Genomic DNA, 27,110 nt, shown 5'->3' with positions numbered 1-27,110 from the left:
ATGTATGTATGTATGTATGTATGTCATAATATATAGTTTTATGTATATCAATAATTATATGCTCTACAAAGTCAACTCAAACAAATCAGGTAATTATCAGTAGGTGATTAATAATGAAATAAAAATTAATTGGAAATGAGAGATGCAAGAAACTAACAGAGAATATGCATAATATTGTTGAATAACACATAATCTGATGAATTTTATATTCATATGAAGATTCATTGACTTTTGAATCAAAGGAGGAGATGACGAATATATAAATATAATACTGAATTAAACAGGAAAAATAAGACTGAAACTACAACTGATATGTATTTATATATATATATATTCAATGGCATCTTCATCAATCTAAGCCTGTGAAGAGGAGAGACCAATATTAATTAGGTGAGCTACAATGGATTGATCAGAAGACTTTACACATAGGCTGCTGCACCAACTGGAGAGACAACTACTCCTACTGGCAAGTGAAACAGCAGTTACTAGTTACCCCTATATAAAAGAGAGAACAAATTTGAATCCAAAATCAACCCAAACAAGGTGTGGATGATGATGTATTGAGTGAAAGTAATGGGCACATATAAATATTATAGACAAATGTATAAACAAAGGATATTGACATCATGACTGTAACTCAAATCTTCTAATAATTATTGTTTTTTTTATTATAGTTAATGCCTGTACTTTTGCCTTTTTCTATTATGAAATAACTGAAGAGCGTCTTCAACAACAGGCAGTTGGATCTGCATAATTGACTCCAAGAATCACATAAACAATAGCAGAAGAGTCGTCTTTGATTACTAGCTCAAACTTCTAAGAAAAATACTACTGTATGCTCCAGAGCTCCCTACTACAAGAGGCACATGATTCCCACAACAAGAAGCCTTGCCAATATTATAATGTGTGGACCTAATTTCTTTACAAGTGTTGCTTCATTTAACAAAGCCACAGACTCAAGAGTATTGTTATATATGTTAACTGCTGTCATCAAAAGGCACAAATGTGGTCCTCCTACTTTCTGCTTCCCTCACCCTTCCTTTTATCTCTTGTGTGGCTGGAAAGTTATGAGTGGAATGCTTTAAATTGCATTGCACATCAAAAAAGCCTAAAGACTGCTGTCTCAAATCTTATTTTGTGAATTGCTTGTAACTCCAAACCCACGCACCATCTACAAATTACAACATAAGGTTTTTTATGGAGTCTTCTTCCAAATCTACTTCATGCAACATTAACTGGTGAAGATGTGTAAAAAGTTTGCATCAGACACTCACATGCTCATATTTATAACATACACATACATATGCAAAAGATACAAAACTATATCCAACCATCCTTTAATATAATTGGTAATATTTCTTTGGCACTCCTAGTTAAAAGATCAAATGCAATGTAATGGCCAAAACCGTGATTGTATGCAACTGCACAAATAATCTCTAAAGCAAATTGTTGCTATAATGTTTATAGTGTTTTATGCTGTCAATTGTGAACAACATTTGCATTCCAGAGACGAACAGTAGAGCTGGATATTTCAAATAAAACATGCAGCCGTTAACATATAGACAGCAGGTCAACATGGCACAAGAGCCGGTCCAGATAGAAACACTCAAACAAGTAATGACCAAATTACTACTAACATATATAATATTTGTTACATCCTACTATTTCTTTGTAGATTTCCCCAAGACGTTTAGGACTGCAGCACGTTGCACTACTTTTGCTGTAATATGAGAAAACAGAAAAGAGAACAATAAATTTGGATTCTAGTTGAAAGTCAAATTGACGCAACAACGATGACTAAAATAGAACTTGCAGTTAATCCTTGTTATGAAGCCACAAAAAATGCAGCATATTATTTACCATTGTCCTTAAGAAAACATTATGTGTTGAAATAGAAAACAATACAAAAATCAAATATTTGCATTCCCACAACCCCCATTCACATTAAAAGGTTAGAGATATTCTGTTTTTAGTTTATATTTCGTTCAAATTGAAAGGAAATGAAAAGTTTGAAACCCACAATGTTGTGTTACCTTCCTCCAAAGAAAGCTGGATTGATCTCTTTTCCAACTCCAAGGCAAGTCTACTTAGTTCGACTGACGAAATCGACCTAAGTGCTGATCATGTAAAAAAAAAATAATCAGTGTCAGAATTTCAGCCATTGGAAAGGTTAAAAGAGTCTCCAAAGGTGCATCTTAGAGGTTCAAGGACGTACTTTGGACATAGTCCTCTTGATCTGATTGGTCTAATTTCTTCAAGTATAACTGCATTTGTTGATATCGCTCTTCCCAGTGCAGATTTTTGGTGCTCTTTGGATTACCCAGTGATACTATAGCGGAAGCAACAGATTTGTAATTGGACTCTGCTATTGCTGATATCATATTAGAATTTCCAAGAGGAACAGAAACTGACAGCTTTCCAGATGAGCTCATCAAGGTAGCCACCGGTGAAGGCGCAACTGCTGGAAAGCAAGCAAAGTTTGGCTCCTTAACATGGATTCTTGGTAGGATAGTCACTTCTTGGTTACCAAATAGCTTTGCATGTGGGCAATATGCATCATTGCTCAAAGCGTCGCAAGCATTGCTCTTGCCTAATTCTGCCTCAGGTTTTCTACGGGCATAGACAAGTTGCCCACTTGCAACATTACTGGCTGCAGGTTGGGGGAAAGGGGGGCTCACAGGACATTTGTATGAGGATCTCTTAGAACTAGATACCTTAACATTATCAACAATGGGCCCTCTATCTTTCAGTAATGCAGGATTTCCTACAAGACCGGCAACCGTAATTCTATTATCGTTCTGCAAATCTTTCAATGGTGTCTTCTTCACAGCAACAGGAAACTGCTTATCATGAGTGGGCAAGTTAGTTTCAGTGCTACCCAGCCCATATTCACTGAATTTAGAGTCTGCCTTTTGTTGAACCATCTGTAGCAACTAAAATTTCAGAAAGTTCATAGTCAGCAAAATGGAGGTCACAAACGCAAGACAGTGCTCAAACTTAATAATACAAGGAGAACATATAAGCATTTAACTATAGGTTTTTGTTTTGTCCATTTTTGAATGCGGAATTTATTAAGAAGCACCATGCAGTGGCAATCCAAGACAGTTACCAAGAGGATAAGCTAATAAAGTCAACGAAAGGCTTATAACGTAAGTTACTAAACTGAACAGTTGAAATATAATACCAAATATTTCAAAACTTATACCCAAAATGTTGGACAAATCAATAATCCCAGAAATATCCTTCTTGCTTTACTATGGACCACGGAGTATTATAAGTTAATAATATTTGTACAAACAAGCAATATTTGGAAAGCTCACAAGGATATCATCTGAGAACTATCATAATAAACTAGCATTTCCGAAATTCTAGAGATTAAGTTTGCATGCCATGGACAAAAAGGGGTGGAAGACAGAAGATGTAATCATAAGGCAAAACACGCTCACTGTATCAAGCAAGCATTGTCTGAAATCTCAATTAGGAGACACAATGAAATGCAACTACTCAACTAAAAAGACAAATATATCCTATCAGTCAACATGTCACTAGATTTTGCACTCTTCAAAATCCACTTCCAACTTAATGCAAAATCATGTTCTAAAAAAAACGTGAAAAACATCACTTCCCACTTTGATGGGCCTATCACATTTGTGCTGAAGTTGCTCTAGAAGCATAAAGAACAAACTCAATATGACATTCACACCCCAGTTCTGCAGAGTAGCAGACCATTCTTCTGAAATTTTACTTCCATTCAGAGACGTTTCTTAGATGGTAATTAACTGTTCTTAACACTAATTGATTCCACTTTCCTTTTGTAGCAAGCTTGCCGATCCTAGCCATTTTCAAACAATTACTGGTTACAGGGCTTGGTTTTATGAAACAAAGCCAATATAAGTCCGGCAGTTGTAGTGTACAACCGGAACTCGTGAAGCAGAAGTCTTAATGGAATAAACAGTAAAAAATTTTCCAATACACAAATGGAAATACAATTAAATCCATACTACTTCATTAAAAGAACATGGAATCTTCCCGTCTCATCCAATATGTACAAATTCACTCAAGCTCATTTATTATCTACGATAAATTATTTCCTTAAAAATAGTAGATTGTTTCATCTCATGCTAGAGCTATCACTGAAAACTACAACCAACCTAAAAAAAAACAAAGACTATGCACAGATTAAGCATTTTAAAAAGAAGAAAAAGAATGATCTTCTTAATCCAAAGATTACTTAATGAGGTCGCATAAAAAGAACATGAAACAATATCCAATACGCATTATACCTCAATCATCAAGTTCACTTATTCCTATGAATTATTGGATGTCTCACAAGAAGACCCAGACAGCGGAGAATTCTTCATTCACCAAGAACTAACAAACAATTTAGGGTTACAAGTTGTGTTAATTAACTGAAACATAGAAATTAAAACTAACAGGGAATCCCCATCAATCATCTTCATCTACCAAAATCTCCAAATTTGTCAACATTCAACAACCGAAGAAATAATAAAGGAAACCGAATTATTTCACAAAATGGAGAGAAAATTTTGAATAGAAAGGGAGTGGGAAGAAGAGCATTACCTTACCTCATTGAGACCGCGCGCGCGAGAGAGAGGGGGTATGGGGGGGGTTGTTCAAAAAGCAGGAACCTTTTGGCTCTAACAATGGCAGGAAATTCGCAGTTCAGTCCCTCTTTGGTCTCTTACTTTGTTATCCTTGGATCTTAATCTATTTCCATTTGGGTCCTGCTATTTTTGATGCACCGACGCAGAAGCCCCTTTATTATTGGAAATCCACCAAGATATTCACTTATTAACACAATCCAACCATCCAGATGCCAAAATTGCCCATCTTACTAGGAATGAAACATTTTAGTTAGAGAATTCAAGTTCAATATTCTATATTCACATTTGTTAATGAATCCTTTTAATTTTCTATAGGCACATAATATTCTCTGTTGCATAAATTTGGAAATTTATATTCCATCTTAACTTGTTTCAAAAAAGAAAAGAGATTGTCTGAAGCTCCAGGTTGCTTCAAATTCACATATGGCGGTTTACAAAAAGAAATTACCATCATTCACGCTAACAAATGAAATCTTGCATTCCCAACATCCACCTTCACACATTAAGACTAGGACCACAATATGAAACCTTGGATCTCACATACCTGGAATTTGTTGTATGCACCCTCAGTAAAAAAAAAACTGCTTATAAATCAACAAATTGGCATGCACAAACCCAAGATTTGATTTAACATGTATAAACGTATCACCTAGCCCTCACAAAGCTAGTCAAATAGAACAATTGTATGTAACGGGGAAGGGAAGAGATGGGTGCCAATAAAACCCAGTATGTAAAAGCTCATATCCTCCGGTTCACAGCTTTGTAATGATTTCTACTTGTTTTTGAATTTGAACACAGCTAAAATGGATTTCTGCAAATGTTGGCATGCGTTGCTTCTCAGGATGACACTGTCCAAATTGACTAATCCTACACGTACATGAGATTTTCTTCAAGTTATAAAGCACAGAAATTTATAACTTCATTGTCCAGGATTTCCCAAAAGACGTTCAACTGCAGCATGGACATTCCCCGAAGTAGCACGCAGAGCCCTAATATTCTCTTGGCTGTCAAAAAAGCCCATTTCTTGTAGCTGAGACAGCTGAGTTGCATAGAGTTGCTCAGGTGGTACTACAAAAACAATGTTTATATTCTCAGTAGCGGCAAAAAGGCACTGACAATTGTAGATTTACCACAAAATTCAAGAGAGAGTGGCAGAATTGAGAATTCTAACCATCAGGCTGGTTTTGAGCTGTCAAGCCACCAGCTCCAAGAGTGCCAAACATGTTCATCAACAACTCCAGCCCAATACTATTGGGTGCTCCTGTTAATGAAAACGCATCAACCTAAAAGTGTACCATGGGGAAAAGGAGGGGAGAAAATACAGAAGGAATTTTTTTTAAAGGGAGGAATAGGGATGACACTATCAAGATGCACAGCAACTGTAGAAATTTTTGGGGAGAGCTCAGGCAAGCACATCAAATTGCTTATGAGAGCCTCTCCAATAATTTTTTTCCCTTTTCTCAATAGCTTCATACCTGTAGTGGCACCGGGCAGTGTGGGTTCCCTGAAAAGAGCACAACGCATGTCAAGCGAATAGCAGTAATAATCACCAAAAATGTAAAACAAAATTCTATAGGAAAATGTTTTTGGTCAACTAGGAATTTATAAATGAAAATCCATTACAAGGTGCCATAGCTTTATAACTGCAAGGTCTTGCAAAAAGGTGGCACCCCAGCTGCCTTTCATCAACAAAGTTTCAAAGAAAGACAAACAGTAGCTACATGGAAGGAATTTGAGGCAAGGAAGCAAGGCACATCAAGAGCAGAACCATAGCTATCTTTGAATAAAGGGTCGGAAAGAAAGATGGCAGATTATAAAGGGTCATAGAATCATACTATTAATTTGAACAAGAGGTGAGGAGAATGATATTAACTAAAATGCTAAAAAATAAACCAAAAGGACAACCAATTAAAGCATCAACTACAATATAAACCACTCTTAAACAAGCTCTCATATTGGCAATAATGCTCCAGCCATCAAATCATGTAATCAGAGAGAAAATTCAAACTTACTGGGATGATGGCTGCCGATTGAGTTGAGACATAAGGGATTGTTGTAAAGCAAGCATTTGCTGTTTTACAAAGGGAAAAAAAAAAAAGAAATGGTCAAGCATAACTTAACTTCACTGAAACATCACATGTAACAATATTCAGAGATAAAATAATGACATGCCCCTCAAATCGAAACAATTACTGCCCACTATCATTATGACAAGACTAGATGCCACAGGGGAGAGCTACGTTAATTAACAAACCTACATCAAAATTTCAATATATAAACATAGAAACACTCACATACATGTGTTTACATAAGTATCAATCAGAGCGTGCATAAGCTTGGTTAGGGAGAGGGAGGATGATACAGGAGAGGGGAGAGAGAGAGAGAGAGAGAGAGGCAGAATGGCATACCTGCATTGTCTCAGGGGAAGATAACTGACGAAGAAATTCAGGGTTCTGCATCATTTCTCTCAATTGAGGATTCAAACCCATCATTCCGCGAAGTTGAGGATTGAAATTAAGTATCTAAGATTAAAGGTTAACTTCTTAAAATATGAATCCAGTATGAAAAAATAAGCATCTAAGCTTAAGCTTCAACATTAACATCTATTGAATAAACTTTCCATACATTATACCTGGTTCATGTACTGGGGGTTGGAGAGCATACTTTGCATCATCTGTGACACAGCCGGATTCTGCAATAATTGGTTCATCTGAGCAGCATCTGGCATGCCGCCAAACATGCCTTCTGATCCTTGAAGACCAAGTCCCCCAAGGCCACCAACACCTGGTATCCTTGCATCCCCAGTAGGGCTTGACCTTGTGGTAGTGTTACCCCGTGTGCCCCCTGACAAATTCCATACATGTATACGCTTATATTAGTAACATTCACGACTAGATAACAACAACAATAAGCTCTAAGAATCTTACCACCAGTATTGCTCCAAGGATTGGGAAGCGGGTTTGAATTAGGAACAGTGTGCCCCGTAGTTGTTTCAGAACCATCAGTTGAAGGATTATTAGATGCATCCCTCACTTGTGTGCCACCTTGGTTTCCCAGGAGAGCTGTAAATGGGTTTGTACCCGAGTCATTTCCAGCCGTTGTTGTGGCATTCAGGAATGGTTCGTGAACATTTTCATACATGCGCCTGAGCATATTGAAACCCTCAGGAGAAGATTCAATATTACTCATGGCCCTATCAGTGTTTCGCATCATCTCACGCATGAGTTCAGGGTTTCTAGCAGCTTCCACTGTCTGTCGGAGAATACCAGGATCATTCAGTACATGTCCAAGCTCCGGATTTCGGTCAATAATCTCGCGTATCTGTGGATTGTTCATAACCAAGCTGCGCATTAACTCAGGGTTATTCATAAGATTTTGTATGGCAGGCATGTTCATCAAATCTCTCATCATGTTGGGGTTCTGAGTCAATTGTTGCTGAACTTGTTCGAATTCTGGCATTCCAGCACCAAATAAACCAGATGCACCACCACCACCAACTGCATTAAGGCCAAATCCAGGAAACAACGATGCTCCAAGGTCAGCACTTCCAAAGCCCCCACCATCATTAGAACCAACACCTCGGGTAACACCTGGTTCAGTGTTTGGATTTCCAGCATTAACTGTGGTAGCAGGAGGTGGTGCTGACGAAGTAGGTGCAAAACCCCGAACCATGTGAACAGTGTGATCACCCTGCAAACCTTCATTAAAATAGAAGGGAGAAAGAAAAAAGGTTACTCTCGTATGGAAAAAAAGGCCAATGATACATAATGTCAGACACTGTCACCCTTCATCAATTATCTACTGTCAATAAGACTGAAAATATTCCAGAAAAACACTTGCTCACGTGAACAAGCAGTTTAAAATTATGATTTTGTTAGCCGAAGCATACAACAACATGCAAGACAACTAAAATTTTGGCCAGCACTTTAATAAAATACATGCAAACATACACACCCACACACGAAAATATTAAATGATTGCCCCAGTATCCTTAAAGCAATGGCAGGCTACAGTTTTAGTTTTTGGTGACTAATAAAAGATTACTGCAAAGAAACTATAGAAGCAAACACATCTAGAAGGCTGAAAGAAGGACACAGAATCACACAATAATGGATATCGTAAGGGAGGTAATAGTTTTACATAAAAAGTAGCACTACCGCTCAAACCAGTAAACATGTGACTTCTATGGTCATTCATCAAAGTATCTCCCATCCATTTTGGCCTTGAAACAGAAAATGAGAGAGAGAGTGAGAGAAGAGAAAAGGGAGTAACCCGGTGAGTTTGTCCTCACTTTTCCCTGCCACCACATAAATGGACTTCCAACACACCATTGAACATAACACACCACCTCTCTGGCCAAAAAAAGAGATCACATTATAATAAGATGTGTCTGCAATGCTAAATAATGAGGTGAGTCAAGGAGATTGTGCTCAGTTTTAAATTTTCTTCATTTGGTTAGAAGCTGATGTAAACTTTTCAAAGAACAATTGGCTAATCATTTAGAACAATTGGCTAATCATTTAGGATTGGTTCTGAACTGGGGTGAACCAATGCTCATCATTCCCAAGCATCCCCTCAAACTGAAAACACAACCCATAATATATTTGATCCTCAAGCATGCACCCACTTTTTTTTTGGCATGAATGTCTCTGTAATGCAATCAACTTAAGACAGCAAACTATAAAAAAAATCCATCCGAACGGATGCCATCTGTGGTTCACTGGTTTGAAATGACCCACAGTAAGATTGTTGAAATAGCATGTAGGGCCATAACCACCAAACAAACACACAGACAATTCAAAATATGAAATAGGAACTTTTCCTTTGTTTTGCCCTTAGCATACAGGAAGATCTACACCTTTTTCTCTCTCTCCTCTTCATTGTGTCAATTAACATCAGTAAGCAAGCATCTTTCTTCTCTTTTCTCCTTCCTGTCCCTTCAATCATTCAACTATCATTGCATATCGAGAATGCAACATGGAAATTCATGTGAGATGGCATGCAACACCTTCTCAAAAGAGAGAGAGCGAGAGAGGTCATTGAGGCTTAAAATAGAATCAGCTTTTACAACTTCCTATTGAACACCAAGTTAGACAATATAGTCCCCACCATAGCAAATCACATTGCCAAACACAAAACTGAAAAACATCAAAGTACTTGCAGGAGACACTTATTAATAATTGAAAGAAGTATGAATCTCATTGCAATCTCTAGCAGACCTTGAGTAACCTTGAGGACTAACCAATCCAATCACACATACAACGGAAACACAGATATAAAAATTGTCATACAAATATACAATATAGGAAAGGACAGACAGAAAAGGAGTAAGCGCATGCCCACAAGCTGTCATCACACATAATGACAAATTTCCCTCAATTTTACCATCACATCCATCAAACCCAATTATACTGAATCACTGATTATATGAACTGAAAATTTAAAAAGTAAATCATTATATCATAGATTTGGATATCTAAGAATCGATGCTCCACGTGTCCAACGATTGAGGAAAGTTTATCGTTGAGAGTCAATAACAGCTCAATCAGCTAAGTTGGACATATGGTAAAATGAGGCAACACACTCACTATTCCACAAGCATTTATCAATAGTTGAACCAATCACGGCATTATCAAGCTCAAATGCTCAATATAATGATTATATGAACAACTGTAAGATTTTTAAAGTAAAACATTATTATCATAGAAGTTCATATCTCAAAATGTTGTAATAAACACACAAATCCACAAGCATCGATTATCAATCAATAATTGGTACCAATCATGGCATTACATTCAAATAAATAATCCAGTATCAGACAAAATATATGCTTTTAATACTAGTAAAAGTAGAGATCAGAACAGATTCCTAAATCATATATTTCTAAACCGCAAAAGTCCACAGGACACACAAACCTGGTATCAAAAACAAGCGCCCATATCATAAAACAACACAGAAACAAGAAACTAAATTCTAAAACCATAATTAACGAAATTAATCAGTATTCACAAAAAAGTAAAAAAAAAAAAACAAAAAACAAGCTTACCAAAGCTTTCAAGGGTTTGATCATCTTTCAAGATGCGACCCTTGTAAATCAGCCTCTGCTGCTCCGTTGGTATGTCACAATTCTGCGCCAACAGGGCCTTGAAAGCCCCAACAGTTGATTCAAGGCTCGTCCTGACCGTAAATTTCGAACCGTTCGAGCACCGTATGTTAATGACCACTCCGTCTCCTTCACAAGTGCCATCAGCACCGGGTTTTGAGTCGCTCGAATCGCCCTCTGTTCCCATCTTCCTCTTCAATAGAAAACCCTAAGCTCCAAAACTAATCGAACCCCGTCTTCGATGGAGTGAAATTAAATAAAAGTATCGAGGTTAGAAAAATCAAGAGAAATTCGCGAAATTGAAAGATAAAAAACGAAAGGGAGAAAGTAAAGATTAATTTAAAGACCACCAAACCCGACAAACAAACACAATATCTTCTCCCCAGTCTCCTTCCTCTTCGTTAAAAGATTTTTTTTAGTACTATAATATAACTCCTTGTCTAACAATTCATCAGGCATACCAATCGTGTAGCGACAGCTGGCAAAATAAACTAATATGCATCACTCGGAAACGCTTGGGCCGGAACGAGGGATATCTGGGCTTGGATCGAGAGCCTGATATAGTGGATTTCATTTTGGGCCCATTGGGCTTTTTCTTGTTATTTGCCCTTTTTGTTTGTTTTTACTTTTTAGGCAAGAAGGTTAAAAACAAGAAGGACCTCATTTTTTTGTGTTTGTTAATTGTGTATGATGATGTTTAAGCTTTTATATACGTTATCTATGTTTACGCTTATATATATATATATATAGATCATAGCAAGACCAGCTACTCATTGTGACATTCACAGTGTAGAACTTCCCACATATTTGTGATTGTAGAGAGTGACTGAGGAGCGAACATGCTATTTATTCTTAATGATGTGTCAGTAACTGGTTTCTTTCCAATGCCAAGCATAGAAAACCAAATTTGCCATGGGCATTAAATGTGCAGCATCTGTGTACAAGAGCCACAATCAGTGAGAGCATACACAAGAACAACACCACATCTCCATTCTCCTCAAGAACTAATCCACTACTTCATCAGATTAAACGGAATGTGTTCGCACTTACTCATATGTTGCAGAAGAGAATTAGCCTTTCTTTGGGCTCTGCTCGTTCCACATCTACCCAACTCTACCAAATCTTCATACACACCATACTGAAGTGCAGCCAAAGTGAAGGATGAACTATTCACACCCAACTCAAGAAGTACTGCTGTGCCACATTCCTTGTTCTTTGGACTCCCATTCTTAATGATTTCAACAAGGGTTTTGATTAGCGACATACTTCCCATCTCATTTCGTCCTGCAGGGTGTGATGCAAGGAGTAACAGGATCGATAGTGCCTCATCAATCATGTCTAAGTTCTTGTCCTCAAGTAAACGAAGCAGTGCAGGTACAATGCCTGCCTTAATAGCCCTGGTCTTGTTGGCTTGGTTTAAAGACAAGTTGAAGAGTGCAGTGGCAGCATCCTTTTTACCTCTGATTGTCCCATTTTGCAGAAGATCCACCAAAGGTGGGATTCCATTCAAGCTTCCAACAAGTACTTTGTTCTCATCAAGAACCGATAAACTGAATAAGGACGCTGCAGAGTTCTCTCTGGCAGCATCCATTCCATTCTGCAGGACCTCAATTATAGCAGGAATAGCTCCTTCTCTAGCTATGAGTCTTTTGTTTGCCTCATCAATTGACAAGTTCAGAAGCGATGTTACTGCGTGCTCTTGAATCTGGGAATCAGGATAGAACAAGAGTTTAACCAAGATGGGGATTGCTCCATTGTTGGCAATCACAATCCTGTTGTCCGGATTCTCTTTGGACAACATACGGATCTTCACAATAGCCTCTCTACTCACGTCCGGTTGACAAGAGGTTAGATTGTGTATCAAGGAAGAGATTTCCTTGACGAGCGAGCCACCGGAGCCTCCATGACTATGCTTTTTTGGCAGTTCGTAGTCATTCTTCTCACACCACTGCAGAATAAGGTTGCGGAGGGCATAGTTTGGTGCCAGTGACAAGTGATCCAAAGTTTGTCCGGTCTTTGGGCACGTCCGATGATTAGAATTTAACCACTTCTCTATGCTCTCTCTTTCATAAGTCTTTGAAAAATGCAAGAAAAGCCGAGTTAGCCAATATAAAGTGAAGCCAATAGTTTGAACTGCAAACACAGAAACTTGATGAAATAAAGTCAAGAACTATTTGATCTATCTGATTTTTGTCCGCGAATAGAATTCGAGCATACCTGCCCAGTTGCTACAATAACAGGATCTGTCATGATCTCTAGTGTGATTGGACAAAGGAATTCATGAGGAATTAGCAAGGACTGGCATCTCTGCAGACTCTTGAGAGAAATTGGGGTATCTAGCACATTGTTCTCGTTAACTCCTGCAATTTTTCTGAACTTATCCAAGAGTTGCAGGGTATGCTGAATGCCTTCTGCATTATGTGAGCCTCTCTTTTTCACTAATTTTCTAACAGCTACTGTTTCAGCCTTCAAGTCTACTATAGAATGCAGTTCCAACTTAATAGCTAACCTTTCTAGAATAGCACTGTCTGCATTACGGTCATCCCTTTGAGAGAATACAACCATCATATCCATAGCTAGTTCCATATCTTGGGTATCAGTCCGTTTTTTCGCTCTTTTTAATTGCATACGCATTAACTCAACCTAATTCAACCCAACAAAAATAAGAACATAAGTACCAAGAATACGAGTCGCTGAAAAACATGTTAGGTAGATGCTCAAGGCAGATACAGAGTATGTAAGTAGCTCTAATGCAACATAGAGCATTAGAACAAGTTCTGAACAGGCATGTAAAGAAGCATCCCAGACAATTTCTTTTCGTGGTTTTCATTACCATTTCAGCCTAACATACTCCAAACAGCTTCTACTATAATTCCATAATTAGCAAGGGAAGAGGGGGGAATAGGCGTACCTGCTCTTTCACTTCAACTGAGATCCCAAGCTCTTGATAAGGTATACCATCCAAAGCCTGGTTTAATTTATCATATACTCCATGAAATCTACTCATCACTGCCTCACTCTCCAGTGCCTAAATTCACAAAAAAAAAAAAAATCAATTAAAATAAATTAACGAAGACCCACTTATAAATACTGGTGGAGAGAGTAAAGAAAATCTGAGATAATTATACTAACCAAATAAATCTTGCTTCCATAGCAGCAATCCTTGAGTAACCTCTTAGCTCCAAGAAGTGCCTTGTTCAAACCATCCAAGCAATCAAAGGCCTCGTTCAAGACCGACACTTTATCAGTCTCTATTATCTCCTCCAAAAGAGGCATTAGCAGCTTCAATCTTCTTACCAAATTCAAGCATTCCTTCCTCTGTGTCCTTCTGAACCCAGAGTAAGATCCAACGGTCTCAATCACTTGCATCAGCTCCCCAACCAACTCTGTCTCGTACGCACCCGTCGATGAAATCGAATCATTACCCTTATACCCCTCCATCTTCTCACAAGAGCTCCCACCGAAAGGACAGAACCGGTCCCTCAGACCTTCGATTTTCCCGGAAAATCAGAGAAAATAAATATCCGCGGGATTTGAAATACAGTTACCTCGAACGCGTCTTCACGTGCACCGTCCACTACCGGCGGGTCCCACTCTTTCCTAGTCCTTTGCTTTAAATGGGTCCCACAATTCGTAATCTTTCTCCATCTTTTTGTCTGATTTGATGTGATCAAACTAAATCGAAGGGCGGAGCTTTACTTGGCTTTTTCTCTAGTGGGGGAAAATCCATGATGATGTGACGTAAATAACATTAGTGGAATAAATTAATATATTGCGCACAGTTGGATGAAATAATTATCATTAATTATTCACTAGCTATGATAGGACAGGACATCTTAGCTAATATTGCCAAATAGTTACAATCTTAAGATTCCTAGTCACTTTGTCAATATTTCATGAGAGGTAACCCTTTCCACATTTGGTGCAGTGAGAAAATTAAGAAATTCATAGACACATGTATGTGTACTAATTAAATGTGTCATCGAATATCCTTAGCTTGTTAGTGTGCATAATTTTACCTTGTTTGGGACGATTTCAGATGATTGGGATTGTAGAGTGGTAGATCATTTGAATACTTGAAATAAGATGAAAGTCAATAGGTTTAACGATCGCTGATTGTCATTATGGATGCATGAATTAGAGATAAACCTAAACTTATACAATAATACCATGGTCATGGGGTTTCATAAACCTAAACTTATACATGAATTACAGGTTAATTAAGTGATTTACTATAAGATTAGAATAGCTAAGAAATACATATCATTAAGTGAGGAGGGCCCATGAGCTAATCAAATGAAGAAATCTATGATAACAATTAAGTATTAATTAAACGCGTCATCATTTATTATTAACTAGAAATAATCCTTCAAGTTGAGGGATCCAAATTCTAAAATATTCATATATATATTTTGAAATGGGATTGTGCAAAATGATGAAAATAATTAGAACTTGGAAGGAACGAAATGAAAGCCCATTTCCAGGCCCAAGGAAGGCCGATGCACAAGGCTCATTTTAAAGTCCAATTTAGCCCAAAAGGCCGAAACTGGCAAACTCAAAACGGTTTCCTAAAATTGTTCCAATCGGCAGTTTCGTTCTCCCAACGCTTCCTGACCGGGCATGGCGATAAACCTTGGAACGAAGTTCACTGCCCTTTATCTGCTGATGCTAAAACCCTAAACATTAACATAAACGGAAAGCAAAGGTATTTTTGGTTGAATCTTAGTTTTCATTTTGGGTTTAGGTTTCCTTTCTCGTTTACTCATTTTACAGCGAACCAAACAACAAAGCGTTTCTTTCTTTCTTTGAATTCTATATTGCATGGATTTTGCGGTAAAGTATTCCCTTTTTATTTCGTAATTGTAAGTTCCTTTTACTGATTATTGAAAAAAAAGTTCCCTTTACTACAAAATTGTGGATTTTTCAGTGATTTTTGTTTGGCGGTTTATGCTCTGTTTTCAAATGAGGTTTTTCGGTTATCTACTCGAACGGAAATCAGTAAGGTTTCACGATTTCCAATTGTATGAATCTTTTTTATGTGTGGAATATTTGGTTTTAGTATATATTTTTTTTATCATCTCTGCAATATGACAATATCTATTTGATTTCGTATAATCCTTTTGCTCGTTTGCTCTAGGTTGGTGAAATAGTTTATTTATTTATTTTCTTTTTTGTTTCCTGTTAAACTCTGACAATTCAATATTTTGATTGAATATTTTTCACAAAGTTTTGAATTGTGAAGGAGTTTGCTTGGATAGTTGAATTGTGAAGGAGTTTGCTTGGATGCGTTTCTATTTTTATGAATTGGATGGTTAATTGAATTGTGAAGGAGTTTGCTTGGATATGTTTCTATTTTTATGGATTGGATGGACAATTTTGTCTTATGATCCAAAAAAATTCAGAAGTTTTGTTGACTGATAATTTGAATGCTGACACGCTGCCTTTACATTTTGCAGCGTTACCCTAAAAAAATTTCATCAAAATTTGAAATAATATAGAATTTCTGAAAATGCCGGTAACAAAACTATGTGGCAGCAAAATTTCTAGTGGGATTACAAGTAGAAGTGATAAATGGAAGAGGTTGAAAAAGATTTCAGAGGTACATCCAAGCGAAGTTGGTAAGGCATTGGGCTCTTCAGGTGTGAAGTCAAAGTGTCACCTGTCAACAGAGTGCATGTATTCATTGTCACCACTGGTGGGTCATCGTAGAAAGCCCCGTTTTCCAGTGGTCCATGATCAGTTGAGTTCTGATTCTGGTGTTGGTGTTGGTGTTGCTGGTGTAGAGGAGTGGTTAAATTTTGAAGAAGAGCAGTCTTTGTGCAATTCAGAGGAGGAAGACAAGTAAGACCTCCCAAAAAAAATCCTCCATCGTTTATCTGTATTTTACTCTTCATTGGTTTATGTTTCTTTGCTGGTTTCCTATTTGGTTGAATTATGTCTTTTTGCTAAATTCTAATATTTGTTTGTAATCAATTATTTTTGTTAAATACTTGAAATTTGAAAGATAAGGACTAAGACTATATATTTCTGTTTGTGACCTTCCCATATGGTCATAGCTATTGAATTGCTAATTAAGTTTTGCCCTTTTGCCAATGCCAGATATCAGACTATATATTAGGTGAAAGAGTATAGCTAGCAAATTTACTGTGGATCAACTAATGGTGTAAATAGGTTTAGTCATGTGTCTGGTGTTCACAAATGACTTGCTAGTATTTCCGTCCTTTTTTTATTTAAGCACTAAAAGGATGAGAGTTTCTGTCTCCCAGAATGTAAGATTTGCTGTCATGTTTGCTTTGTGAAGTGCCAGTGAGCAACTTGCTAATATTATGTTTTCTTTGTGAAGTACCAGTGCACCTAAATGATGATTATTATGTAAGCTTTTTTGATCTTAATTTGCAGCGAATTGGGACGAATACCTAAGAATGAAGCACGTGCTTCTAATGTCAAACGCGAGCTTATGACGCTTTCTTTGCCTGCAATGGTTGGGCAGGCTATTGATCCTTTAGCGCAACTTATGGAGACTGCCTATATTGGTAGATTGGGTATGATCAGCAATCTTTAATGCTATTATTGCAAGAACAATTTGAATGCAATATGCCAAAATTGTATTGCAATGATTGGTTGGTGTCTAGAAGCCTAAAAGGCTGTCATGTGATAGGGTCTTTAAATGCGTCTGTTATTACATTCAAAATGGTTTTATTTCTTTTCATTCAGCCACTAATATGTGCTGCTACTGTTCCTTGCCCTTTGGATACCCTTAAGTGTTGAAACTTCTACTTTCTCTAAAGTAAACATCCTTTTTATTTATTGGTAGTTTAAACTGATTTAGCAGTTATTTTACTTGTTTATTGCTCTAAGAGTACTTTGGTTCCAAATTAGGTATATTTTTCAGTTGTTCTGGCTTGGATTCATATGGGAACTCATACTTTTGATTCACCTGGAATTTTGAATCAAATATTGTATTGGAGATTGATTGATACTGTTGCAGTATTTCTGTTCCAAAACCTGTTTATGGTTTTCTTTGTTGTGTTTTTTAAACCATTTCATTTCAGTTTTGGTATGTTTTGAAACCCTCTACTTTACAGGGACTATAGATAGTTGCATGAAGGCGATCTCATATATGGATGGATTCAACTTAATTAAAACTGTATTTAGTTTGGTTCGAACATCACTTTTGAGCTTGAGCACATCTTGAATGAGAATAAATCTAAAGCTTGGTTTTGCCCAATTGAGTTTGTGTGTTCAAAGTCAAGCCCTGCTTAACAGATTTTATTTTTCTTTAGCAAAATACTACGTGTATGTAAATTTTTTCATAGATATTAGATATAAATGATTAGAGCTGATTTTAAAGTCCTTTTTTTTGTATTATTAGTTTTTTAAAGTACTTGTACCTTGTCCTAGTTCAAGTCCTAAGGAGTTGGTACAATTAGGCTAAAAGCTTGTTTTCAGTGCTGATGTATACTGTATGCATATGTTGTTGAACGTGAGCTCAAGACTCAACCATCACATGTTTAAAGTCAAGCTTGAATTCCTAATAAAATTCATACTTATATTCGAGCTTTTATAATTCAGGATTGATTAAAATTGCACTTTAATTGACCTAGTGAAGCTTGAACTTGAACTGCTCAATAAGGTCCATTTGCAGTATTAATCCTTATCTTTTATATTTTTAAAGTTGTTTGACCACTTATATCTTAAAGATATTGAAATTTTAATGATGCAACAAGGGAAGGGTATTGAAAATTTGAAATTGATATATACATATAAATCTATTTTTGGGCTGAAACATAGTTGTTAGAGATGCAAACTAGAATAATTTTCTATAGTTGCTATCAGGATCGGTTACCAGAGTTGCTTACTGAATTCAGTCCTGTGTTGCTTGGTGGCATAGATAGAGAGTGAAGGTTGAAAATGGTTATATTTTACTTGAGAATTACCAATTGAAAAATGGTAACAATAAAACTAGAAACTATGTTCTGGAGTTCATAGAAAAAACTGGGCCCTCAAGGAAAAAAGGATTTCACCAATGTATTTCCTTATTCTTTAATACCATTTTTCTTTTTCTTTTTTTTTTTTTAAAATAGAAAGGCAAAAGAGCAGCGGTACCAAACAGGCTTTTTTTTTATATTGTTTTCCGTTTTCTTCCCCTTTACAATCATGAAAAGTTGAGAGGGATTTTCTCTGTTGTGTTAGAGTATATATGAAATGATTAATCTTTGTACTTTATGTAGGCGCTGTGGAGTTGGGCTCAGCTGGTGTGTCCATGGCAATTTTTAATAATATATCAAAGCTTTTCAATATACCTCTTCTTAGTGTTGCAACATCATTTGTTGCGGAAGACATTTCTAAAAATTCGACAAAAAGTTCTGCTTCTGGTTAGTGCAAATCGTTTGATGATCTTTATTTTAATAAGCTTCTATGGCTCAATGATGTAGGCTCTGGAAACTATTGATTAAACATCTCTATCTATCTTTGTTTTTGCAATAGGTGGTTGTCTAATTGACAGTACTAATGGTAAACCTAAAGATGGGTTAGCTGAGAGAAAGCAATTCTCCTCTGTATCTACTGCTTTGCTTCTAGCAGTCGGCATTGGCATCTTTGAGGCTACAGCTCTGTTTTTGGGTTCTGCTTCATTTCTTAACTTGATGGGCATATCGTTAGTAAGTCTAATATTTATGTAGTTTATGCAAAATAACTGATCTTACGCCCCTGTGTGTGTGCATGCTATGGCATACAAGGACATTAATTATTTGCATGTACATATGGTGATGTGCATGTTTATTTATTTTTTCCTCTCATTGGTTTATTACTTGTGCACTTTTGACCACAGGGAAGATTGTGTTTTATGCAGTATTTTCATTGGAGAACTCTAATTATCAGTTGTGTTAATTCATTATTTGAACAACAGGATAAATTCTTCAATGAGATGATGCTTTCCGGTAATGTTTTCTCTTTCTCAACAGGATTCACCAATGCGTGTTCCGGCTGAAAGATTTCTTCGGATAAGAGCCCTTGGTGCTCCTGCAACTGTAGTTTCCTTAGCTCTTCAAGGCATTTTTCGTGGCTTCAAGGATACAAAGACTCCTGTCGTATGTCTAGGCAAGTGTTTGTTTTAATGTTCAAAGGTATCCAATCTCTATTCTGGTAGTTCCTTTTGAAATAGTTGAAAGGAATATATACCTGGGAAAAAAAAGGTTGAGGGGGCTAGGTAGCTGTGGTTTCTAAATTTCTTTTGGATTTTAGTTCTTAACAACGCAATCTATAAGCTCTTTTTTTTTTGAAGGGCTTGGTTAGGCATTCCCTGAATTTTGGTGAACAGTTTCTTTTAGTAGAAGTAATTGTATAATTCTGAATTAGAACTTAGCCATGTGAGTGGAAAGTTCACTTGCTAAATATGACACTCATTGTTGGTTGATGTTTGGGATCTGCCGTTCCACAAATCTACTTTCTGCGTAAGAAAGTTGACATTGAGATTGCAGCTTGATTTTGTTGGTGGTGAAATACAGTTCAAAATTTTGGTTGAAGCACCATGAAAATTCAATTTTGGTACTGCTTGAAGAATATTATATTGTTATTTGTTTATTTATTTATGTTTATAAAATTTTCTTGTCAAAAATTACTTTTCTGGAGTAATTGACATAGTATTTTATATGCAGGTATGGGCAATCTGTCAGCCGTGTTTTTGTTTCCCTTACTGATGTATCATTTGGGATTGGGTGTTATTGGAGCGGCAATGTCCACCGTAATGTCCCAGTATGTTTTTTATGCAGTAGTGTTCTTTTACTCTTTTTGGTCTTCTTTCTTCGACTGTACCCATGCTAAAATTTCATTTGCAGATACATTGTTGCCTGTATTATGCTTTGGCACTTGAATGAAAGAGTTATATTACTGCCCCCAAAAGTTGGAGCACTCCAATTTGGAGTCTATATGAAATCTGGTGAAGTTCTCTCTCTCTCTCTGCCTCCCAACTTTTGTAAGCTAGCTTTATTATACATTTATTTTCTCTTCGTAGAGATGCTCGCATACTCTTTTTTTCTTTTTTCTTTTTTAATTTGCAGCTAATAGAGTATGAAATATGCTCTAATTGACTTGCATGTGCTGAGTCAGTGGACTGACTCAATGGTGTCTTCACTTTTGTTTTTGTTTGCCATGCAGATAATATAAATGATGTTTAATATCTTCATCTGGTCCAAAGTGTATGATTTATCTGCTCTGTTTTATTAAGGTTTGGCCAATTGCGTACTTATCAATAATGGCTCTCTTCAGGTGGCTTTCTTATTGGAAGAACACTTGCTGTTCTAACAACCATGACATTGGCAACGTCCATGGCTGCTCGTCAAGGTGCAGTGGCTATGGCTGCACATCAGATATGTTTGCAAGTATGGTTGGCCGTATCACTTCTTTCAGATGCTCTGGCTGCATCAAGTCAGGTATTAGACTTCCTTCGAGCAAGCCAGTTATTAGATTAGTAGTATGGTTCGTGATATTATATCATTTTTCAAGCGACCATGTGGCCCAGTGGTAGAGTTGCAAGGGTGTAACTTACAGGTTTTATTCCAGGAAACATCCCCACATATTATGTGAGGTCTACGTACATCTAGTTTGTCTCCGACCTCGCCCACTGCGGGAGCCTCTTGCATGGGTGTTGTTTACCTTTATCTTTTAACTTATAGTTGATTGTTTCTTCCCTATAATCCCGTTTAATTTCTGTTAGATCTGATTAGGCGGAGAAATAGTGAAGCACAGAAGACTTGTTATAATTGTAATTGACTAATTAAGAAGTTAAACATAAGATGAATGTTAACTGGTAAAGTACACATGCAATTGAAAAGTTACAGCAAAAGTGTGAATCTTTTGGAAAAAAAGATTTCCTTTATTTTTCCAGGGTTTTTTTTATGCGTGTGATGTATGGATTCTAATTTTCGAAAGCCTTGCTATTTATAATGCAAAATTACATGATACGGGCTCCAGCACTTACTATGGGCATATTAATTCGTAACCTGCTACATCTTGTTGATGTTCAACTTGTTTTCTCTTTTGTAGGCCCTAATTGCAAGTTCTTTTTCTGAAGGAGACTATAAAACCGTAAAAGAAGTTGCTAACTATGTGTTAAAGGTGAGATGTCTGGTCTACGTTGGCCGTGTGTTGTCAGACCTTCTGTTAAACTGACATTTAAGATTTCTGTTAGATTCTAGGTTCACTGTATCAGATATCCACTGGCATTTTTCTTCCCACAGCTTGATGTGCATGTTTGTGCAGATTGGATTGCTCATAGGCATTTTCTTAGCTGCATTTCTGGGTCTATCTTTTGGTTCTATAGCCACCTTGTTTTCCAAGGATCCTGATGTCTTAGAAGTTGTCAGAACTGGGATACTGGTAGACGCTTATACACTTGTTGATTGCGTCTTTTTGAATTTCTTTTTAAGTTTCTACTGGATTTTGACATATACAATGATCTGACTTAAACTCTTTTTAAGTTTGTCTGTGCTAGTCAGCCGATTAACGCGCTAGCTTTTATTTTTGATGGTCTCCATTATGGTGTTTCGGACTTCCCATATGCAGCACGCTCTATGGTAAGTTGTACTTTTCGTCCCATGAATTTCCTGAGATGCCCTATTTCTTGGTCTGATGGTTGCACATGATGATCTCTTTGACTAGATGTTGGTGGGTGCAATATCATCTCTATTTTTGCTCTATGCACCTTCAATTGTTGGCCTTCCTGGGGTATGGGCAGGCTTGGTCATCTTTATGGGTTTGCGTGTGGCTGCAGGTTGTTTCAGGTAATTCATGTGAAGTTTATCTTCTTTGTGAACATAGTTATGAAGACCTTATATCCTAAAATTATAACGAACATACTCTTATAGCAGGCTTGTAAGTTCAAGGGAAGTGCTATCTTTGAGTGCACATTTGTGTTGCTCTTGCTCTTAATTAATGGGTGTACTAACGTGTGCCGGGGGTCGCTTTAACAATGTTTATTTTTCTGAATGTTGAATGTTTCTTTCACCGCAAATTTATGACACTACACTATACTTTTGTGAACTTTATTGCATTTTACAAAAGCGAGTTCAAAATTTCACCTTCAAGTTTTTTGTATTTCCTCTAGTTACTTGAAAGTGACAGCCTGCAAAGGTCTCTCCTTGTGTGGATTTGGTTGATACAATGTTTTTTGCTCTTGTTTGCTGATAACTTAATATTATTTTCAGATTGCTATCCAAGTCGGGTCCGTGGTGGTTCATGCACAGGGACTGGCAGACTATTAAGGTTAGTGGATGTTCCTCATTCTGATCTATTGTTTTCTGTTTCCTCTTTTTGTCTTTTTCTTTGTTCCTTTTCAGTTTGATGATCTTTGTCTTTGGTTCAAGAAATAACTCGAGTTCATCTAGAATGCAGTATTATTAGATACCAGTGTGTGTCAGTCACCTGGGTGAAAAAAGATAGTAGTTGGAGTAAGTTCCCATTTTGTTACTCTTGTCAAAAGGTGGGTTAGTCTTTTCGTAACTTAGGTGGTATGTTGTCCCTAGGTTATTATCCATTTAAAAGATTTTTGTGCTAATCCGATTTCTGTCTGCCCAGCAGATAATTTGAAGCTTAATCCTAATCTTTTTCAGCTTGCCCGTTGAGATGATGGAGTCTGGAATAATTGCTCGATGGTCACAAGAGTATGACATTAGATTTGATAAATTCTTTTATACACTTGTCTTTCAGATTTGAGAACATTCTCGACATTCAATTAGTAATCTATCACAGGTATTTTTTACTGCTGTTCAGCAATAAATATATGTTACTTTTGAATGTTCTTCATTGGCAAATAATGATAACAACCAATACATTTGGAAGGGTTACATAGGCAAGAGCTAATGAGGGAGATGTGGATCTGATTAACAAACTGTTGGAAGTGTAATGGTAATTCGTTACAAACAAGGTGGGTGTCGACATGTATAATGAGGGAGATATTCAGAAGTGGAATATGAGTGAATTCAATGGCTGTATACGTACTGGGAAAAACTCTTGTATTCTATGGATTCAATTTGATTTTCCTGTTGTGCTGCCGTTTTGTTTCATTCTATACTAATTTAGGCTCAAGACCTATGCAAGACCCTTTCTCCACCTTTCTGGTCTTTCAGTTGAGCACAATTGCATGGATGAACATGTACTCATTCATAAGTAGCAATTTCAATATAATTATCCAATCTCAAATTTGTGGGGAACCCATTTCCACATCTTGGTCCAAAAATCGGGTCTGGAAATACATTAAACTCTGGACTGAACTTCAACTAACTATTTGCCCAGGTTTGATCAGGAATTGTTGAAGCTGTTGATCATCTAACTGCTCGAAGTTCGCCAGTAAGCAAGGCGAACTTCCGGTGCACTGACAAAACAGAAGGAACTCGGACTGCTTGAATTATAGATGCCAAGTTGTCGGAACCGTTCCATGCTTGTTGCTTAGCCTCATTTAGTATGGTTTGCAAGATTTGAAGTGGATCACCATGTCCAACAACCAAGATTGTGCATCTGCAGAACAGAAAAGATCTTTAGCAAAATAGAAGGAAGTATATGAGGGTTACAGTTCTTCCATTGGCACTCGAACAGAAAGGAGTTTAGTCATGCATGATAATTGTTTTAGTTTTCTAATCAGAAGGCCTGATTCGCCAACTAATACTAATTTCAAGATCATTCATTTGAATTAATTACCTCTTTTCTGCTAATGATTAAACAATGACAACTTATACACAAATAATCAGCACAAACTCAATGGACTAATGCAAGTATGCAACATACACCATGTTTCCAAGTGTTCGAAATGGATTTCATGATGATAAATTGATAATCTATCAAGGAGAGGGTGAGAGTAGTTTAAAATGCTTCCACTATTGCTCCCTGTATCGAAGAAAGATTAGCATTTTACCCCTCATATTCTGACTCCATAGTTGTCATGGCATCAGCTAGTCTCGAAGCAACATCGTCAACACTTTCTCCACCGTCTGGTCTTGTGAAAGGATCTTTCTCATCAACAGCCCAAATTTCTGAATACTGTTGATAGATGCAAGTGAGACAATCTACTGCAAATGGCACAACAAGAAAGAAACAAACAAGCATACAACACTGGGGAACTCTCTCTCTCTCTATGACAGAACCATCGCTTAAATTTTCTACATATATCATCAAACTTAGCCCCACATAATTGATACATTAATCATATAGCAGAATCCAAGTCCCCCAATTCCTTAGCATAAATATGCCAAAAAATATAATAGATTGTCATCCTTTTTATTTTTCTTATGTTCTTTGAATAAATAGTCCTGTAATACCACACTTACTTTATCATGTGACATGAGTTCAAATGAAGGGCCAAAATAACGCTCCCGAAGATCTTCTATCACCTGCCCAGCACATATTCATGCATGTTTAGCAGAGATATAACCCATATAGAGAAGGCAAGAGAGTTATAATTTCCTGATAAAAAAAAAAAAAAAAAAAAGAGTTATAATTTTGTTTTTTCAATTCTGTATTTTTGTCAGGTATGTACCGAATCATTGACCAAAACCTTGCTTACTCCAATTTCATTGCATCAAATAAATCCTTAAGAAGGTGGATTACCTCACCTTACACTGAGGGCCTTCAAATGGAATATCCAAAACAGACACAACAACTTTAGCAGTGTGCCTCGTTCTTGCAAAAGGGGAGTAGCAAATTCGGACATTTTCAAGTGGAATATTGCTTTCCGTCAGCTCCTACACAAGTAACATATTTACAAATGTTTACGAAGAAATTCTTTCTTCTCCCTTCAAAATGCGAAGATCACCATGAATGAAATATGCACAATGACCATGTTTGAAAATTATCAACAGCATGAATCTTCCAATGCCTTTGAAAATCTTAAACAGTAAAACTCCCAATTTATTCTCCCCATTCACATTACGACTGAAAATCAATAAAGATGACAGCAATTAATGGGTTTCTTGGGTTAGAGAATCTTACAACTTACAAGGGTTTCATAAATTTTCAACTCAATATATTCAAAAAAACTAAGCAGACCTCATGTTTTTTCTCATGCTGACAATGAACAGCGTTACTCTTTTTTTTCCCCCTCATGTTGCATTGTACCTGGTCTAACTCCATATGGAATATCTTATGATATGTTGTTGGTATGCTTTGGGCTCCTCAGAGCAGAGCAGTATTAAGACTAAGCTTATGGCATAGAATACTCTGTCCAACTTTAACACAAAAAAAGAAGAATTTGAAGCTGGTTCCTATGTCTATTCTTTTGTTATAATTTAAAGCCTTGGTGCTCTAGTAACAATCTTCTTGAGACTATTTGTATTCCCTCCTTGTAACCTTGATGCACCTGCTTGGTGCCTTGTGAATAAAATTCTTTTCCAATAAAAATAAAAAAATAAAAAAAACTACATCAAAATCTAGGTTGCAGCATGATTGCTTTAATGACAGCCTCCTTATAAATCATTCAAGGCTAAATATACCACAACACATGTAGAATATGAAGTTTAACCTCTATTGTCTTTGTTTTCATAAGAAGAAAGGAACAGTTTTCGAACAAGTAATCTTATACTAAGAAAAGATACCTTCAGGAATAATTCCCCAGCTGACTGCGCTTGACTGACTCCCTCAGATGCTAATTGAAACTCAGGACGCATGCCATTTTCCTGTCAAAATGCTAGCCATTAGTTATTCTGCACCGAACTTAATTTTGAAGAAGATGCGCTTTGGTTTATGTAACTATGGTAATTATAAGCACAGAACCAATGTTCATTATCATTTCATTGTCAAGTAGACATCCTTATACCACAGTCCAAACCTGCAAAAAAAAAAACCTACAGTTTTACTAGGACCAAATGGGTATTGCAGTCTCTCTTACAATGTAAAACCCAATGAGGCCACAAAGACAACCACTTGTGAATTATAAGCTTGAAGAGTCCACAGAAACACATGGTGAGATAAAACAGAATTCATGACAACCACCACCATGATCCAAACTTAATCGATCAAATTGAGAAGTCAATCGCAAAAAACCACACAAAATAATAAAAGAACGAGCAAAAGCCTAAGAATTCATATAGGAGATAAATTTTAAAAATCATCCGGAAATATATCTGTGAAATATAAATTTTACATCTACGAAAAGAGGAAGGGAGACAAACCAGAGAGGAAACGATGAGGCCTCTCTCATTCGGTACGCTTTTGCCGTGCCGAAGAACCCAGTATCGGTTCCTCAAAAACGACACCGTTTCCTCCATTTCCGTCTATCAACCTCCCGTCGAAGACTGTTTCTGTTTTGCATTTCTTCCTTCCACAAAATCTCAGGTCAGTAAAACGGTGACATCCTCTTTCCACGTGGCTGGTTTTCATTGATTCATGGACCAGAA

The 27,110-nt window shown here is 36.9% G+C and overlaps 5 protein-coding genes across 15 annotated transcripts; 1 reads left to right on the top strand and 4 right to left on the bottom strand.

The window, feature by feature from the left end:
* Positions 1-165: 165 nt before the first annotated feature.
* On the bottom strand, positions 166-4,726 carry LOC120001763. 6 transcript variants are annotated; one of them, XM_038850221.1, is made up of 4 exons: positions 4,582-4,726; positions 2,216-2,933; positions 2,034-2,117; positions 166-495 (listed from the first exon to the last, which is right to left on the bottom strand). In XM_038850221.1, the coding sequence occupies exons 2-4, from the start codon at positions 2,922-2,924 to the stop codon at positions 461-463; spliced, it is 828 nt and encodes a 275-aa protein (XP_038706149.1). In that variant the 5' UTR covers positions 2,925-2,933; positions 4,582-4,726; the 3' UTR covers positions 166-460. The 6 variants fall into 6 exon arrangements, with proteins under 6 accessions (XP_038706149.1, XP_038706144.1, XP_038706148.1 ...); XM_038850216.1 differs by lacking the exon at positions 166-495 and adding an exon at positions 1,431-1,720 and having other exon boundaries at positions 2,021-2,117; XM_038850220.1 differs by lacking the exon at positions 166-495 and adding an exon at positions 1,431-1,720 and having other exon boundaries at positions 4,582-4,725.
* Positions 4,727-5,225: 499 nt separating this feature from the next.
* On the bottom strand, positions 5,226-11,131 carry LOC120001727 (ubiquitin domain-containing protein DSK2a-like). The gene is made up of 8 exons (XM_038850158.1): positions 10,672-11,131; positions 7,553-8,323; positions 7,258-7,469; positions 7,034-7,147; positions 6,638-6,696; positions 6,101-6,129; positions 5,797-5,886; positions 5,226-5,693 (listed from the first exon to the last, which is right to left on the bottom strand). The coding sequence occupies exons 1-8, from the start codon at positions 10,913-10,915 to the stop codon at positions 5,545-5,547; spliced, it is 1,668 nt and encodes a 555-aa protein (XP_038706086.1). The 5' UTR covers positions 10,916-11,131; the 3' UTR covers positions 5,226-5,544.
* Positions 11,132-11,551: 420 nt separating this feature from the next.
* Positions 11,552-14,219, bottom strand: LOC120001726 (U-box domain-containing protein 15-like). Its single transcript, XM_038850157.1, has 4 exons — positions 13,861-14,219; positions 13,640-13,756; positions 12,946-13,371; positions 11,552-12,802 (listed from the first exon to the last, which is right to left on the bottom strand). The coding sequence occupies exons 1-4, from the start codon at positions 14,167-14,169 to the stop codon at positions 11,741-11,743; spliced, it is 1,914 nt and encodes a 637-aa protein (XP_038706085.1). The 5' UTR covers positions 14,170-14,219; the 3' UTR covers positions 11,552-11,740.
* A 1,049-nt stretch (positions 14,220-15,268) lies between these two features.
* Positions 15,269-24,131, top strand: LOC120003057 (protein DETOXIFICATION 45, chloroplastic). 6 transcript variants are annotated; one of them, XR_005469241.1, is made up of 17 exons: positions 15,269-15,433; positions 16,185-16,569; positions 17,128-17,270; positions 18,960-19,103; positions 19,216-19,388; positions 19,692-19,827; positions 20,385-20,481; positions 20,565-20,665; positions 20,995-21,158; positions 21,772-21,843; positions 21,988-22,104; positions 22,206-22,301; positions 22,387-22,508; positions 22,932-22,989; positions 23,119-23,206; positions 23,337-23,475; positions 23,576-23,826. XR_005469241.1 is itself a non-coding variant. In XM_038851954.1 (15 exons), the coding sequence occupies exons 2-15, from the start codon at positions 16,238-16,240 to the stop codon at positions 24,022-24,024; spliced, it is 1,761 nt and encodes a 586-aa protein (XP_038707882.1). In that variant the 5' UTR covers positions 15,269-15,433; positions 16,185-16,237; the 3' UTR covers positions 24,025-24,131. The 6 variants fall into 6 exon arrangements, 2 of the variants coding, with proteins under 2 accessions (XP_038707882.1, XP_038707881.1); XR_005469242.1 differs by having other exon boundaries at positions 23,091-23,206; XR_005469240.1 differs by lacking the exon at positions 23,119-23,206.
* On the bottom strand, positions 23,885-27,037 carry LOC120003058 (metal-independent phosphoserine phosphatase). Its single transcript, XM_038851956.1, has 6 exons — positions 26,886-27,037; positions 26,310-26,390; positions 25,332-25,460; positions 25,047-25,109; positions 24,635-24,759; positions 23,885-24,240 (listed from the first exon to the last, which is right to left on the bottom strand). Exons 1-6 carry the CDS (start codon positions 26,979-26,981, stop codon positions 24,048-24,050), a joined length of 687 nt encoding a protein of 228 aa, XP_038707884.1. The 5' UTR covers positions 26,982-27,037; the 3' UTR covers positions 23,885-24,047.
* Positions 27,038-27,110: the final 73 nt, after the last annotated feature.

Source organism: Tripterygium wilfordii, chromosome 7, assembly GCF_013401445.1.
Source record: "Tripterygium wilfordii isolate XIE 37 chromosome 7, ASM1340144v1, whole genome shotgun sequence".
In the NCBI taxonomy this organism is placed as follows: domain Eukaryota; kingdom Viridiplantae; phylum Streptophyta; class Magnoliopsida; order Celastrales; family Celastraceae; genus Tripterygium; species Tripterygium wilfordii.
The sequence above is the reverse complement of the archived record's forward strand: the minus strand, read 5'-3'. Positions and strand labels throughout refer to the sequence as shown.